This window comes from Danio aesculapii, chromosome 9 (genome assembly GCF_903798145.1).
Source record: "Danio aesculapii chromosome 9, fDanAes4.1, whole genome shotgun sequence".
Taxonomy (NCBI): Eukaryota; Metazoa; Chordata; class Actinopteri; order Cypriniformes; family Danionidae; genus Danio; species Danio aesculapii.
In genome coordinates, this window is record NC_079443.1 from 49517640 (window position 1) to 49536202 (window position 18563).

General features: G+C 36.3%; 1 protein-coding gene across 2 annotated transcripts in view; it reads left to right on the forward strand.

The window, feature by feature from the left end:
* Positions 1 to 914: 914 nt before the first annotated feature.
* fastkd1 (FAST kinase domains 1) overlaps positions 915 to 18563 on the forward strand; it is a 39463-nt gene continuing 21814 nt past the window's right edge. Inside the window, exons 1-6 of one of the 2 annotated variants that reach the window (XM_056465925.1) lie at positions 915 to 1155; positions 2598 to 2630; positions 7455 to 7826; positions 11330 to 11398; positions 12707 to 12832; positions 15823 to 16221. In XM_056465925.1, the coding sequence (XP_056321900.1) occupies positions 7492 to 7826; positions 11330 to 11398; positions 12707 to 12832; positions 15823 to 16221 (929 nt within the window). In that variant the 5' untranslated portion in view covers positions 915 to 1155; positions 2598 to 2630; positions 7455 to 7491. The remainder of the gene's footprint in view (positions 1156 to 2597; positions 2631 to 7454; positions 7827 to 11329; positions 11399 to 12706; positions 12833 to 15822; positions 16222 to 18563) is intronic. The other variant, XM_056465924.1, reaches the window with a different exon arrangement.

An 18563-nucleotide genomic window follows, 5' to 3' on the forward strand; every position in this document is an offset into this window, starting at 1 on the left:
ATAAATCAATTAGTCAAATAAAATGTGCTCTCCTTTCAGATGCCAAAAAAATATATATAATATCTAATATTTATTTGATATTTACTTAAAGTGTGTATATTTTTAATTGCATTTCCCTATATGCTATTTACAGACACATTTTAAATAAATAAATAAATAAATAAATACAATAGGTTTTTAATCATTAATAGATTAAATATAACTAAATAAAATCACATAGGAAGTTAAATACATATCACGTAATAACATAATTTATTTAAAAACAGATATCAATTACACTAATTTCACGTTTGATGCAAATTATTATTATTTTAATGAATATAAGAACAGCATTTACTCAAATATAAATTATACAGACTCTTTTTATTTTAAATACAAAATTTAAAATAAATTTACAACATATTTTATTCATTTAGGATTTTCACCGAACAACAGAGACTTAAAAAACATGAAAACAGTTTTATTTATTTAATTAAGAGTATATATTTTTATTTTTGAGAGTATATGTACATACTGCTATAAAGTATAATATAAAATGTTAATAATTTTATATAAAAACAATGAACCTTACATTGGGGCGACACGGTGGCTCAGTGGTTAGCACTGTCCCCTCACAGCAAGGTCCCAGCTGGGTCAGTTGGCCTTTCTGTGTAGAAACTGTGGAGTTTGCATGTTCTCCGCGTGTTGGCGTGGGTTTCCTTTAGTTGAATTGAATAAACTTCATTGGCCGTAGTGTATGTGTGTGAATGAGTGTGTATGGATGTTTCCCAGTACTGGGTTGCAGCTGGAAGGACATCCGCTGATGAATAAAGGGACTAAGCCGAAGTAACTTTGTAACTTTCCTTAAGTTTTCTCTTTTGCCCCATAAAGACTTTTATTTTGACACCCAGCATGACTTTTGTCTGCACGCTTCATTGAACAGGAAGCTAGCAGGAGCCTTGACCATGACACCCAAGTCTGGTCTTTTTCCTTTTACATAATAAATAAAACACTAGTCTTTCATTAAGGCCCAGCAGCTGAATGATAAACCCGAGCAGCAGTGCATTTCTGCGGGTCTGTGAGCTCCGGTAAACCCGTCTGTCCTCCAACACGTGGAGCTCCTGCAGGTTACGTGTGTCATTATGTCATGATGACTGACTGATCAAACTGATGAAGGTACTGTGAATATCTCTCTCTTTTTCAAACCTGTTAATTTAAATAATATACGATCATGTTGAGCACATCTGCTGCCGCCAAACAGATCCGATTTTAGTGTTAATCGCTAACTTTAACTCTAGTAAGCGTTTGTTTTGTACTTCCAAGGAGACATTAGATAAGACTGATATTATAAAAATTTGATGTGTATTGCAAAATAAAATAAAATAAACAACAACAACAAATAAATAGCTAACGTTAAGTTTTTAATGATTTGTGTTTGTGTTTGTGTTTGTTTGTGTGTGTGTGTGTGTGTGTGTGTGTGTGTGTGTGTGTGTGTGTGTGTGTGTGTTATGCATGATGTTAATGGTCTCAAACTCAATTCCTGGAGTGCCGCAGCTCTGCATACACTGAAAAAAATTATTCAAATATGATTCCTTGGATTTACTCAATTTTTTTTACGTTAAGTAGTTGTAAACAATTTATTTGGGCTGAAATTAAACAAACAAATTAAGTTGAACATTGCTCAATTTAATTTGTTTGTTTAAATTCAATACAAATAAATTGTTTGCAACAGTTTTGCATGCAACACTTTTTTCAGTGTAGTTTAGCTTCAACCCCCTCCAACTCACACCTGCTTCATATCTGCCAACACTCCCGTTTTTCTCGGGAGTCTCCCGTATTTCAGACCCATCTCCCGTTTTGTCATTTCTGTCACCCCCTGGAGCGCCGACTCTTCCGATGGCAGCGACTCTCACCCGGTGCATAGGATAGATCAGAGCCGCCCCCGCCCAACACTTCTTTGGTTTTTCGAGCCTATGTACAGTCTCAGTACTGGCCTCTGTAAAGTGTCTGAACGGCACTGGACACCCCCAGGGTCTCCTGAATTTTCAGAGACAAATGTTGGCAGGTATGACTTGCTTAATAATCTCTAGTAGTCTTGATCACCTTGATTAGTTGGATTAGCTGTGTTTGATTAGGGTTGGGGCAAAACTGTGCAGAGCTGCGACCCTCCATGTGCACTGTTGAAATTGGCTACCCTTATGTTATGATCGGGATGAAAACATCCACTGATTTAAACTGCTGTAAAAATGCATCAGATTTTTTTTTTTTGCATAAATCTGTTAATCAACCTCAGTCCTGATCAAATTGTTTAGAAAATTACCGCATTTAAACCTTTTAATTGTCGAATTCACAAATTATTTCACTGATTTGGTGAAAAAACACACACAAAATGACGTATTTTCAATATAAAATGTAATTGAGGACTGGATTTTTAAAATCTTTTATCGCAGTCTTGGACATGTAAATGATTAGGAATAACATTGGCTTTGATGCATTGTTAGATTTTCATTTTTCTCTCTAATTTACTGTTGGTCGCTGTTTTAACCCCATTGACTTTCATTATAACCACATTGATGGTGCGTAAATACACACTCTTTGTTTTTGTTTACTCCATGTAGTTCTGAGAGCTGAGATGCATATTTAACATCAAGGTAAGTGCGTAAAGTTCACTCTCACACACTCACAGACACGCATACACACACTTTAATTTGCTGTTATACTCCATATAAAATCAATAAACTGAGCTTGATTTGCACAGACCTATATAAAGGGTTAATGGTGCCAACTGATGATCAACAGTAAAAATTACAAATCTGACCTCTTCCCAACAGGGAAAACCACCAACAATCAAAAATGCATGATTATATGGTGTCATGGTTTTGTAATCAAAAAATGTTGTTATAATGGAAGTCAATGGGTCAAAAACAGCCACCAACAGTGAAATTAGAAAGAAAAATGTAAATCAATCAAAAACAATGCATCAAAGCCAATGTCGTTCCACATGTCCAAGACTGATAAAAGGTAAAAAATCCAGTCCATAATTACTTTTTCTATTGAAAATACGTCATTTTGTGTGTTTTTCACCAAATCAGTGACATAATTTATAATTTTTGGCAATTAAAGAGTTAAAATTCTGTAATTTTCTAAACAATTTAGTAGTTTTGATCAGAACTGAGTTTGATTAACAGATTTCTGCAAAAAAATAAATGAATCTGATGCAGTTTTACAGCAGTAAAAAAATTATTTAGTGGATGTTTTCACCCCTAACACAACAAAAGGATAGTAAATTTGCCCAGAGCGTATCATTGAGTTTAAAGAATCAAAATAAATTAATAAATTCTCAAAATAAGATTTGTCACCAAAAATCATTCTGTTAGCTGAAGCACAGAAAATGTTGTGGCCAAATTAAGACTCAAAATCACCCCAGAGCGGAGGAAAACATCCCCAACAGCACACAATGTGTAGAATTATTTACATCTAAGACATTTTCTCTGGATTTACTGTATTTATTAGACATGGGTTTGAGTGAAATGTTAGTATTAGATTATTTCTATAAACATGATGACATTTCTTCTGAGCATATTTTCCATAAATTGACAGTTTGTTATTCAATGTTTTTGTTGTGATTGAAAATCAGTGGTTTTTCCACCCAGTTATAGCTTTAAGAATGTAAAGTAGTATTGGTGTGTTGTCTAAAAATCAACCTGCGATACATCTGCCTTCCTGTATCTAAAGTAATCCCACACCACAAATGTTGACTTTTTTTGGCACCCAGTCTGTGCTGAACTCATCACCCATGTCCATGCAGCCTTTCCAGTCTCCTGTTCTCGCGCTCCATTTGGGCATGCTGCGTTATGATTGGTTCAAATAGCATACTGCGTGAAAATAGAGCACGGTGATTTAGAAATCGCGCATGTCCTGATTGCGATTGCGATACGATTTCAATTAATCGTACATCCCTACTTGGGGAAATAACCAGTAAAAAATTATGTACTGTCATCAAGGACAAAAGATAATAATAATTTATTATTATTATTATTATTATTATTATTATTATTATTATTATCATCTATTTGTAATAATTATATTGTAAGTTATTAGAAATTAATTATTATTAAAACTATTATGTTTAGAAAAGGGTTGGAAAAACTATTCTCCATTAAACATCACTTAGGAAACAATTATAAAATGAATACAATTTTCACAGAAAGGCTAATAATTGTTTTTCTTTCTTTTTTTAACTTATTTTTATTAGAGAATATTACATTGAATGGAGTATAATACAGTGTAACAGTTTATTTTTTTTGCATGGTAGACCATCAATCTCTAGCTACTTAAATGGTTGTAAATACATGTACAGAACAAAAAGCATCCTTAGGACATATAAAACAGCATTTTTTAAATATAAAACAATAATAATAATTATTATAAAAAAGATAAAGTGAAGAAAGGAAGAAAAATTGGCCTTGTTCTCCGATACTTCACAGCGTTCATGACAGGAGGCATAACAGGAGACCGTCTCTTTAGGAAAATAGTTTTTTTGAAGTCGTAATGCATATGGTATTTGTTCCATTTGATACAGTTCCCACACTTTCTGAATTCAAGCATTATATGATGGAGGTTCAGAATTTTGCCATCTGCATGTGATGCACTTTAAAGCTGCAGCAAGCAGGATTTGTAATAAGTAAATTTTTGATCTGCCATCGAAGCCCTCAGGGCATACACCTAGCAGAGCAACTGTGGGATCTTCAGAAAATTCATAATGGAAGATTTCCTTAAGGGCATTAAATACTTCATTCCAATATTTACCTAATTCAGGACATGACCACAGAATATGGGTGTGGAAGGAAGGGTTACATATTGAAATTATTTGTGGAGTTCTGAAAAATCTAGTTATAACCTTCCATTTGAATTCTCTCCAGATATTAAAATTGGTCACTGCAAAATTCCTCCCAAGTTTCCAGAGAAATTGTTCTATTCATTTCAGTCTCCCATTTCTCCTTTATCTGTAAGGTGTTATTTGTATTCTTAGATAAGAATATTGAGTAACCTTTAGAAATGATTTTTCTGGTCTCATGTCCAGTTTGTATATCTTTTAGAAACTGTTCTATTGTAGAAGGTTTTCAAATTCTTTCTAAATCCTTATGTGCTGTGAGGAAATGTCAGAGTTGTAATTATCTGAAAAATTCATGTTTTGAGAGCGAAAACTCATTTCCTAATTGTTCAAATGATTTAAGTGCATCATTATGGAACTTTTGATGCAGGTAGCAGAGTCCATATTGAGACCGTTTTTTGAACCCAATATCAGTATAAGATGGTATGAAATCCTTATAAGGCAGTGTTTCCCAACCCTGTTCCTGTAGGCACACCAACAGTACATATTTTAGATGTCTCCGTTATCTGACCCATTAACTTCAGGTTTTGGAGTCTCTTCTGATGTTATGATAAGATGATTCAGGTGTGTTTGATTAGGGAGAGTTGAAAATGTGGACTGTTGGTGTGCCTTCAGGAACAGGGTTGGGAAACACTGCCTTAAGGTATCCGATACTGGCTAAGGACGAAATATACATGCCAAATGATGTTTATATCTCCATATTTAATGATATTTTCGTCCATTCTTCCAAACTGGCATTTTTCAATGACATATTAGAAAATGGCACTATATTAAGGGATATTGAACGAAGGCTCTTTTCAATATTGACCTATCGAGTATGCGAACAATCTCTAATCCAAGAAATCACAGGCCTTAGATGAGCCGACCAGGGGTGCGTTTCCCAAACAACGACGTAACTCATGGCTAAACTATCATAGTACGATGCATCATTTAGGAAAAGAACAATGTAGTGATGAGTGTCGCAGATCCATCGTTTGAACCATGTATAGCGTAAAACGCCCATAATGATGCTCTAAAGAGAAGAGAAGAACTCCATCATTTCTTTGTGCAAATTATATTGTTTTGCACAAACACTCATTTTAAAATAAAATCCAATATTAGTTTTGGTAAAAACATGCACTCGCTTTCCATATTAATTGAAATTTATGTAAACGGCACATTCCATATTCTATTCTAAAACACAAAATCACTTACAAAAGCTAACATGTATTCTAATATATAAATCATATAAATAAATAAATAAATAATGAGCCTATTTTTTATAAAATTAAGTTTAATATTCATTATTTATTAGGAAATTTAAAAAATCCTACTTTAATAATATTAATTATTATTATTATTATTATTATTATTATTATTATTATTATTATTATTATTATTATTATGAACTAGGATATTGTTTATTTATTTTCTATTTTTTTTAAAGTCTACTTTTATAATTGACACATGTAAACCACAGCAGAAAGATCTAACTAGCTGGCCCATGTCATATACAGTAAAGCTACTTAATAAATAACCCACTATAAATTAAAAACATTGACGTATGCTATGTTTTTTGTTTTCACAAGCTTTGGAGACGTAAGATAAATTCCGCTTTTAAAAAATAGGCCACCTACAGCTTTCACCATGAGGCTGTTGTCAAAATGACATCAATGTTTTCAAAGTGCACTGCAAAGGGAGCGCAATTGTAAACATGAAGATCGCTAAAACTGAACTGTAAAAATCGTTTGAAAGTAAATTACACCTAAGAGAGATGACTAATGCTTTTTTATTTTTAATCATTCCAACTTTGAATGTTTTAAATAAATAGGGCATAGGGGGGATAAGTGGGAATAGCACACAGCCAGGAAATATGTTTCTAACCACAGCTCCAGAGGTGTAGTTGCAAGTGCACAAGTTTGCAGCGCAGTTTGCGAACGTTCATTGGAACGATGGATTTGGGAAACGGCAAATCAACAAACTATGTTTGTAACGACGGAACTTGTGACCTTAGTTGGCTAACGATAATTTTAGGAAACGCACCCCAGAAATAGAAACAAAAGTTGGAGAGTCCCAACCCCCCATTATTCTTACATGATTGTATGCTTTTAAGTGGAATCCTTGGTCGTTTCCCCTGCCATATGAATTTACAAATGTTTTTATCCAAGTCAAAAGTAGATTTGGGGACTACTATCGGTAACATTTAGAACAAATACAGTAATCTTGGCAAAAAATTCATCCGAATCGATTTTATGCAGCCAATCACAGAGAGCGGGAGAGCTGACCATCGATCTAGATCATCAGTAATATTTTTGATTACTTGCATGTAATTTGTGTTGGGTAGTTGATCCAAAGAGGAGGGGATGAAGATACCTAGATACTTAAACCCATTTTTAGGCCATTTAAACATGCTTTTAATTTGAATTTGTTTTGAGATTAGGTTGTTGATGTCTATGACCACTGTTTTGTCCACATTTACTTTGTAGCCTGAGTAATAACCATATTCAAGAATTAGTCTTCTCAGAAAGGCTAATAATTTTGTCTTTAACTGTATGTATATAACACCGACACTGACATATCTGATTGTTCTGCATTGATTTAGTATGTGGAGTGTATCCTGACTTCTGCCGTCCTCTGCCATGTTGCGGCTGCGATTGTTTCCGGGGCGTTCCCTGCGGCCGTTTCACCGTCAGGCCGTCCTGCAGGATCAAGTGTTCGAGCAGCTGAAGGCCTGCTCCGCCGAAGAGCAGGTGTTTAATGTGGTGGGCCGAAACAAAGCCAAGCTGTCGGTCGGCCATGTGAACTGCGCTATTGGCCTGCTCTGGCAGTTTCAGATCGAGCGGCCGGAGATGCTCAGGACTTTAAAACTGATCCAGAATCACCCGCAGTTCCTGACGCTTCGAGTACTGGCTGAGAACAAGATCAGCCTCATGGAGGACTGCGCTCTGGTGGACACGCTCTATAATGTGCTCAGGTACATTAAGAAAAACCTTCTGCTCTCAAGTTAAAGGTCTCTCGTGAAATTAAAATACAGTTTTTTTAGATGTTAGTTTCAGTCTGTTAGTTTTAAGGATATCTATTAGCTAGTTTGATCCAGAACAGTGACAAAATTAGTGTTTAGAAAATCTAATACTTCAGTTTCTCATCTCGACAAATCAAATGCTTTCTAATATCTGACAAGCCTCGCCCCCTTCAATCAGTGTTGTCAGATTGGGCGGTTTCAAATTTATTTTTGCGGGTAAAAAAATGACATAGGCAGGTAGTGAAAATTTGGGTGGTTTTGCAACTACGTGCCCGCCAGCCCTGGTCTGCCCTTATAAACCTGTTTTAATCTCCCAAAGACATGCCATAGCCCCCATTCTTTGCATACATGCGCTTAGAACAGTGTAGAAACGCTTGTGATCTCCCTCCCCGACATGACATCTCAATCACCTCCTCCTCAGCCTCAAGATATGTTACTATATTCTACTGATTGTTGGGCGGCGCTTTTTGGTTTTCAGCGTTTGTCAGCTACATCTGGCAACACTGCCTTCAATACACTTCTCATTATTTGCTGCGCTTGATCTCAACCACTCTCACTGGCAGAGCTGTTACTTAAACTAAACACTATTGGCTGTTTTTTAAAAAAAGAGGAGGTGCTACTATGGCTCAATCCCAATTCTACCCCTTAGCCCTTCCCCTTACCCCTACCTCTCATTTTGTGTGTTCCCGTGAAGGACAGGGGTGTGCCAGTTGTCTTTAGCTTGAAGGCGTAGGGCTAAGGGCAAGGGGTAGATACAAAAGATCTAGAGTTCGAACAAAGATTTTTCAGGACCACACACGAAACCAAGGGGTAAGAAAATTTCCCAGAACACACCAGCCACACAGCAGGATAGTTGCACCCGGAAGGAAGGAGATCAACAGATTAGAATATATTTATATTTTTTGTCATTATTACGAATTTTTACAACAAACAAACAGATTTTTTAATATATTCATAACGGCGTTCATGTTTTACCTTCATGCTTTATAAAACCCCCCAGCTTTTTCGCGATCTATAATCCCTAATAATAATTTCTGTAAAGCAGACCCACAACATTGACACTGGAATCCCCTGTCAGAAAAGTCTAGTGGCTGGGAATGGGATTTTTACAGTGTCTGCTATAATGTTAATGTTGTTTTTGAGTGTTTACATGATGAATATGGCCACTGTGTAAATACACAATATAGTTATGATCTTATTGCCACATTAGATCATTATGATAACATGATATATGCCCTCAGTGATTTCCTGAAGATAAATACCAAAAAATAGCACAACTGGAATAACTACAGCAGTCGCCATCGTCTGATCTCATATGAAGCAAGAGATTGCGATGACTAATGTGTGCAGGTGCTGTAGTGCTGTCCCAATTCTTAGTGCTAAATTTTGAAGCCCTTCACCTTCACACTCGGTTTTAAAGGGGAAGGGGTAGGGGTACAAAAATAGAATTGGGATTGGGCCTATATCTCCCATCCTCTCTTCAATTTTCAGTCAGTGTTGCCAACTTAGGACTTTTCAGAACCCCTTATGCAGAGTTCAGACTGCATGATTTTCAAAGTAGTCGTGTCACAGATGTTTTCACACTGCATGACTATCTGGGCTAGCTTTTTGTTTACACTGCAAGATAGATCGGCGACAGGGGCTTTCACATTGCATTACATTACAATGGGAAGAATCACCGACAACTTCGTCCAAACTACGTCTCACAGCCAAAAACATGTAGTATATCTTTTGTTATTAACTACATAATGAGAAAGAAGCCTTTAATGGGGTAGAAAATGTACGTACTTGCTCACCTGGGTTTGAAGGGAATTAGCAATTTCTCCTCCACTTTCTATTTTTAACTTTCTGTATGAAACGTCGAACAGACACGTGTTTTTGCCTGTGAGACGTAGTTTGGACCAAGTTGTCGGCGATTCTTCCTATTGTAAAGTCATGCAATGTGAAAGCCCCTGTCGCCGATCCATCTTGCAGTGTAAACAAAGCAGCGATATAACGCTAGCCCAGATAGTCATGCAGTGTGACACCACTACTTTAAAAATCCTGCAAAACTCGCCACTAGCGACAAATTTTCAGAAAAGTGACTGGATTTTTTTATAGACTCTCTTGTATCTGTACTGTATCGTTCCTACTCTCCTCAACGAGCTGTGGGTGATGTTGTCCGCACCTCCCCGCCTCAGAGCACTCACAGGCGGCCTGGTCCTTGTACAGCAGTCTCTCCCACCTGCAGCCTGAGAGCAATCACCCCTTCCGTGTACCAACAGCAAAACATTTAGCACAGCGAGTGCGAGATATTTACCTTGTACAGTCAAACCGATCTGCTTCTCCTTTGTTTTAAATTGAACAATTTAATTTGACCGTTTATTCTTTTCTCGTTTACAATCACAGATATTATAGTGACAGTGTCTGAACTTGTCAGTTTATTACGTCTGAGAGATTACATTTATTGCTGTTTGAATACAGTATATCAGTGTAGATGTGGAGTGAATTTGCAGTAGTTAAATTGACATGCATGCATACAGTGTAGTGCAAAAATAAATACCCCTTTATTAACCATAGGCTGTTAAACAAACAGAAACGGTTGGACGTGATGTCAGTAATATGCAAATTGATGTATCACATAATCCAGCGATGTTTAGCGACTTTTCGGGCAGAGTTTAGCACATTTTAATTGAGAATAGTTGGCAACTGTCTTCAGTTGAGAATAAAAGCACATTTCAAAGCACGTTACCTTTAATGCATCGTATTTTCATTATTATTATACACAACCAGACAAAATAAATGTACTAAAAAGATATTTGAATGCTTTTTAGTAATGTCATGTATGCTCACCAAGGCTATGTAACATGAAATAAAATCTACACTGTTTTTTATATTATACATTTATGTATAATTTGTATATACATTTACATGTAAGGTTAAGTAAGTTTGTTTTTTTGTCTCCAGTGTATACATTTGTGAAATATTTGCACACAAAATTTACTTTAGGTCAATGAGGATGCATTAATTTTATTTATTTTTGTCAAAAGTCACAATTATGCCATTTATAATGCCATATAAAAATGTAGGTTTTTAAAATAATAGAATAAAATCATTCTGCAATTGATCAACAGTATCTGGATGCAGCCTTTATGATGCAAGCTGAGATTGCATCACTCGGCGATGCAATGTCAGATACAATGCACTCAATGGAGTGAGGGATGTCACTGTGACGGGTAGGGTTTGGTGAGCCCATTAAAAAGCATTGGATGCAGCTCAGATTGCACTGCACCAGGTCTGCATCCAGACCCCTCTCCAATTGAATGCAATGGAATTAAAAGGTTTGTAGATAATTAAAAATTCTAAAAGAAAGAGAGTAATTTTCCTCAGTCTTTGTGCATATGGTGTAAATACATGGTCGACTCATTAAATCTTTGTGGGAAAATAGCCAGTCTTTTATTTTATGTGTTTTGCAGGCTCAGAGTGGAGCATCATGACACTCTTGTTCAGCAGCTGGTGATAGAGGCTTGGAACAGACTGGAGAGGTACTGTATGTAGTACGTGTGCTTGTTATTGTTCACATCTACAGCATGAACTAGTAATCACAAGTAATCATTGTCTTTGGGCGTTCTGTTGATAAGTCCAGCACTGACAACTTTTCAGGATTCTTTTAATGGAAGTATTTTTGCCTTTCATTTTTCCGAATCGACCTGCTACTAGGAGAATTGCAACATCTGTTTTGAAGTAAAACAACGTATTTGAGGATGTCTGATGTCTATATATATATATATATATATATATATATATATATATATATATATATATATATATATATATATATATATACACACACCCACACCCACAGTTGAAGTCAGAATTATTAGCCCCCCTGTTTATTTTTTTTCTCCAATCTCTGTTTAACGGAGAGAAGATTTTTTTTTCAACACATTTTTCTACTCATAATAGTTTTAATAACTCATTTCTAATAACTGATTTATTTTATCTTTGCCATGATGACAGTAAATAATATTTGACTAGATATTTTTCAAGACACTTCTATACAGCTTAAAGTGACATTTGAAGCCTTAACTAGGTTATTTGGGGGAACTAGGCAGGTTAGGGCAATTAGGCAAGGTATTGTATAACAATGGTAGTTCTGTATACTATTGAAAAAAAAAGTTAGCATAAAGGGTCTAATAATTTTGACCTCGAAATGGTTTTAAAAAATTATAAACAGCTTTTATTCAAGCTGAAATAAAACAAATAAGACTTTCTTCAGAAGAAAAAATATTATCAGACATACTGTGAAAATTTCCTCGTTCTGTTAAACATAATTTGGGAAAAATTAAAAAAGAAAAAAAGGGGGGCTAATAATTCTGACTTCAACTGTATATATTTCACTTGATATTGTCAGTTTCTCTGAATTTTCTTTACGATTCATAGTTGTTTTTTAGTAAAACATCATCGTCAATTTGTTTTTATTTTTATGAACAGCTTATGACGTTTCGTTCAAATTAGAAAAACAAATATAAAATATATAATATAAAATCACTAATAAACATTGCAGCCAAAGTGCTCTAAAAAAGGACTAAATCACAAACAAACAAAAAAGATATTTCAGTTCATATTAAGACAACCGTACCAGTGTTTTACCTTCGCTAATCAGTATTTGGTGGAATAACCCTGATTTTTCTGTCACAGCAAATGAAAACGTTTTATTTTTATTTTTTGCCAGTAGTCACTTCAGAGGAAATGCTCTAAATAGCAAGTATATTAACTCACAAATAAACATTGACTGATAAAAAGTGTCTTCTATTTGTAGACTGAAGCTTCCTATGATATTTCTTTTCCAGATTGCAGATGAGAACGCTTTCAAAGTTTGCTGTTTGCCTGAGCGACATGTTCCTGCAACACAGTCCGCTGATGGGTCACATCACTCAGATCGTGAGCCAGAGACTGGACACCATTCAAAACGCCAAGTGTGTTTTTAACCATCACACACCTCACAATAGGAATCCACGTACAGTAATTAGCCTCAATGTTGTAAAATAAAGCTTCCAGTAAAATAAATTTTCCGACCGGTGGGACCCGCTTGTTTTTACAAAAAGACTCTAGAATATACAAGACTTGTCACTCGTATAGTTTTAAATGAGGAACAGTGTGACGGTCAATATGGATAATGAAGCCCTGCCTTCTAGTACAGGAGCCAATCAGTGATTAATATAGACTGATGATTCTTCGGGGTAGGGGCTGGGACCAGACGTGAGTTTCTACAGATTTTGTCTGATTCGAACATTTAGAAATGAAACTAAAGAGACAGTTGTTGTTTAATCTTATTGTTGCTTCCTAATATGAAATTCAATCGTAAGCTTGGCAAGCGATTTCGCAGAATTTGATATTTCCCCATTTAGACAGAATGCCAGTGCATACTGCCCGAGAGGCGTTCTCATGGAGAGGGGTCTTGCCAGGTTACCTCGAAAGAACGAACTCGGGAGACTGTGAGAACAGAGAACGTGTCCTGTGAGAAATGAGATGCTGCGTTCTTCCTGATGATCACATGACCTTCACGCATTTTTAAAGGAAATTTATTTAAACATTACAGCATTTATACAACAATTTATTGTTTTTCCCCTTTCTAAAATATATAAAATGCACAAAAACCTTACAAATATACTTTACACAATAAAAATAACAGATTTTAATACGAATTTCAGCAAACAAACACCCTTAAAGTGTTTATGCCTTTATTAACATTTTCATGTTAATGTTTACTTTGACCGTTTCATTCAGGGAAACTCCTGAGATAAATAAGCTATATCTCTGAACTTTAATAATAAATGGGTATAAAAGGTTGCGCTTCCCTCTTTTTTTATTTAGAATCAGCCACAATGACCTCTCGGAGTTCTAGAGCGAGTTTGTCCTCGATATCAAGAACATATCCGGGAACTTTAATGCGTCCTTCGTTCTTGTGGTCTTGAGTTTTAGAACTGAACTTTGCCAGTTGATGATGGCGTTACACGAGAACACAAGGATGCAGAACCGCTGAAGAACGCATATTAAGACATAGCCTTTTCTTATACCCGCTGTATAATACACTATTGACCTTATTCGGCAATGCGGAAATACACTTATTTTTGCGACTTTTTTATCTATTTATTTATTGTTTTAGAACTTCCCATTTAGTTGGCTATGAAAGAAATTACTAGGAATAATAAACCAAAAAAAAAACTACTTGCTCTACAAACAAGTGTGTTCATAACTATACATAAAAAGTTGAATAATATACAGTGGGGAAAATAAGTATTAAAGACGTCATGTTTTTTTTTCTGGGAATAATTTTTCGAAATATTCAATGGAATTGAACAAGATTTGTTAAACAACTTACAGAGGGCTGTCAGAACGATAGCCCAGTGGTTAGTGCGCTGACATATGGTGGGGCAGTGCTCCAGGCATCCCGAGTTCAAATCATGGCTCGTGGACCTTTACCGATCCTACCGCCCTCTTTCTCCCACTTCACTTCCTGTCAACCTACTATCAAAATGCCAAAAAATAAATCTTTAAAAAAAAAAACTTACTGAGGGCTATTGTACACTGCGTTATTCTGTACTCTCTTTACGAGTTTTGGGCAGATAATCCAAAACAATAATCTAAATTACATGTAAAAGTTCACCTCAGGTTGCTGACCTGACTGTGGCCGCTTATTTACAATGTTGCAGTATATGTGGAATAAAAAATATATCATGGTTTACAATTTATTCTGCAGTAATGATGTACAGTTGAAGTCAGAATGATTAGCCCTCCTAATTTATTAGCCCCCTGTATATTTTTACCTCAATTTCTGTTTAACGGTGAGTATTTATTCAGCACATTTCTAAACACAATAGTTTTAATAACTCATTTCTAATAACTGATTTCTTTTATCTTTGCCATGATGACAGTAAATAATATTTGACTAGATATTTCTCAAGATACTAGTATTCAAGAACAGTTTAAAGGCTTAATTAGGTTAATTAGGGTAAGTTAGGGTAATTAGGCAAGTCATTGTATAATGATGGTTTGTTCCGTAGACCAGAGGTTTCCAAACTCTTCAGCCTGCAACCCCCAAAATAACAATGCCAGTGACTTGCGTCCCCCAATATTCTCTGAGGGGGTTATAGACATATAATCCTTGCACTCATATGAATAGCCCCAAATCTATTTATTGTTTAATTTTGGAGAGCGCCACTTGGAGACCATCCTCCTTGTTTAGTTGTGGCCTCTATTTATTTTTAATGTGAGTGCCGTAAAGGTGTCTGACAGTTTAACCTGGTGCCATAAAATCAATGTGCTGCATCTGACCCTATTACTGTCTATAATTTAATGTAATGACCACAATGGTTGCAATTTAACGTTAACAATGTTACTATTAACTACTATTTTGTCCTTCAGTAGGTTATGGATTAAAATAGGGTAATTCTGTCAGTGCAATAGCCTAGTGGTTAGCCACCGACATATGGTGTAGCACATCAGGGCGTCCTGAGTTTGAATCCCGGCTTGAGGATATTTTCCAACCCCCCCCCAAAAAAATAAAGCCCCAAAGAAGGCAATTCTAATTGTTTAATAACATGAATTTGATTTTTGGAAATTGCCAAGCTTCCCCTGGTGGGGGAGGGGGGAACCACTGCTGTAGACAATCGAAAAAGTAGTGCTTAAGGGGGCTAACAAAATTGACCTTTAAATTGGTTTTTAAAAAATAAAAACTGCTTTTATTCTGGCTTAAATAAAACAAATAAGACTTTCTCCAGAAGAAAAAATATTATAGGAAAGGAAATGGGCCTACTGTGAAAAATTCCTCGCTGTTAAACAGAATTAGAAAGAAACAAAAATTCACATGAGGGCTAATCATTTAGACTTCAACCTCCTAGCTCTACCCTGAAAATGTATAGCACACCCTAAACTACCAATGGTTTATCTCATGTCCTCCTTCCAGAGTCCTCACACCCCTGATGGTCAGTATCTACGCCCTGGTGTCGCCTCAACTGCGCGATTCGCTAATTAAAAGAGCAGACATCCTATTGAACAACATGGACCCATTTCGCTTTAATAACCCCAGACGAGTGGTGCAGTTCTTCAGAAACAGCAGATACATCCACAAACCCCTGCTGGACAAATGCAACCAGCTCTTCCTGCAGAACATTGATCACCTGGACACGGATGACATCAGTATTATTATGGGACTGTATCACTCCTTGCAGTACAGTAGCAGTTATTTAAAGGTGGCTGTGAAACAGAGACTGATGGAGCTGATGGATGAAAACACTGATCCTGATGTTTTCACCAAACTCTTCTCTTATTTGGGACCCATAGCAGGACAAGGGGTCAGAGAGGAGTGAGTATGGGAGAGTAATTATTATATAAATAGCCATTGTTTCATTCATTCATCCATTTTCCTTTGGCTTAGTCCCTTTATTCATCAGGGGTCACCTCAGGGGAATGAACCGCCAACTTATCCAGCATATGTTTTACACAGCTGATGCTCTTTCAGCCGCAACCCAGTACTGGGAAACACCCATACACTCTCATCCACACACACATACACTACACCACAGCCAATTTAGCTTATTCAATTCACCTATAGCGCATGTGTTTGGACTGTGGGGGAAACCGGAGCTCCTGGAGGAAACCCACGCCAACATGGGGAGAACATGCAAACTCCACACAGAAATGCCAACTGACCCAGCTGGGACTCGAACCAGTGACCCTCTTGCTGTGAGGCAACAGTGCTAACCACTGAGCCACTGTGTCACCAAATAACCATTCTTTTATATCTTTATTTTTATTTTTTATCGTGTGTCACTGTTTATTAGCTTTTTAAATGGCTCTCATTGAAATATTCATCAAACATAGTGTAACTGGGGGTTATTACATTATTTAGGTCAAAATTTACAATGTTTATTTTGCTAGCGCATATTATTATTCTAAAGGTTAAAAAGAAATCTGTGCAAGTTAATGCACTGAAAAAAGTTTTGGTAATCTTCAATTAAAGTCTGAGCATGTGTTGCTGCGTTAGAAGCGGCGGTCCTTCTCTGATGTCAGTTCGACGACTTGACAGCCACAATATTCTTAACCATGCCTCTCTGACTGTTAGTTTGCTATGAGGGATTGATGTGCAAAAAGAAAGCCCCGCCCCCTACTCTATACTAATTTTCAGTAGGAAGCACATCAGCATACTAAAAAAGGTCTCGGCAATTTCTGGTTCACACCGACTTTAAGACTCGCATCATTTATACTTTTGATGTTTTATGACAAAAATATTAATAATTATATTGTAATCAATGTAAATGTAGTTTAGTTTTTCGCTTGATTTTATGATTCCTTGCACAAAAAAGGGTTAATATTGTAAATTAGGCTTTATAATCATATTTCACTTTTTATACTTTTTAAACTTTTTCTACTCTTACTTTTTTACTATATATATATATATATATATATATATATATATATATATATATATATTAGATTAGATTCAACTTTATTGTCATTACACATGTACAAGTACAAGGCATCGAAATCTAACCAGCATTGCAATAGCAGCAAGTGCAGGATACAGGTATAAGTTATAAAGTGCAGTTATAGAAAAACTATGGTAATATTTACAGATGGATGTACTATGAACATTATATACAGGTTGTATTAGCTATGAACAGATTTACAATAAATGAATATATGTACAGGATGCTATTAATAGCAGAAGTGTGCAGATAGATAAACATAATTACAAATGTCCATGTGCAGTGGGTATGTACAGTTCAAATAAGTGAATCATTGCAATGAATATGTGCAAACTTTAAATGTGCAAATGTTAAATAGTGCAGTGATTGTGAGGAGTATAAGTTAGTGGAGTGTGGGGGTGTATTGGGGGGGCAAAAGAGTCAGTGAGGGGCAGAGTTCAAAAGGGAGACAGCTCTGGGGAAAAAGCTGTTCCTCAGTCTGCTGGTTTTTGTCCGGGGGAGCCTGAAGCGCCTGGCGGAAGGCAGGAGAGAAAACAGTCTGTGAGCAGGGTGAGAGGTGTCCTTAAGAATACTGCGTGCTCGGCGCAGACAGTGTTTCTTCTGGATGTCCTTAATGGCTGGCAGTGTAGTCCCTGTGATGCATTGGGCAGTGTTCACCACCCGCTGCAGTGCCTTACGCTCAGCAACAGAGCAGCTTCCATACCAGACTGTGACGCAGTTGGTCAGGATGCTTTCTATTGTGCAGCGGTAGAAGTTCACCAAGACGGCTGATGATAGCTGGTTCTTCTTTAGTTGCCTCAAGAAAAGTTGGCTATAAATGCCTCATATGCCTATGCATATATATGCCTCAAGAAATAGTTGGCTCGAGGCCGCAGGCCAAGTGCCTTAGTGTCCCACCAATGACGATATACAGCCACATCGCACTGCCACACAGTGTAATATTGCGTTTATTAGGCATGGTATGATAATCGTTTTCGTGGTTTGGAAAAGTCAAGGTTTTAAAACCGCCAAAATTTTCTGTAATACCGTTCCTAAGGCACGTGTAAGATTTTTTATTTACATTTTTTTTGTTTGTGTTTTAGGACGACAACTGTATCTCTAGCAGAAAAATATGCAAAGATTCTATTTTAAATTGTAAAGAAATCTGTGGTATTGAAACAAATGAAGACAATGATTCAGTTGAATTATTCAGCCTGACATGTTTACTGCTCCAAAATAT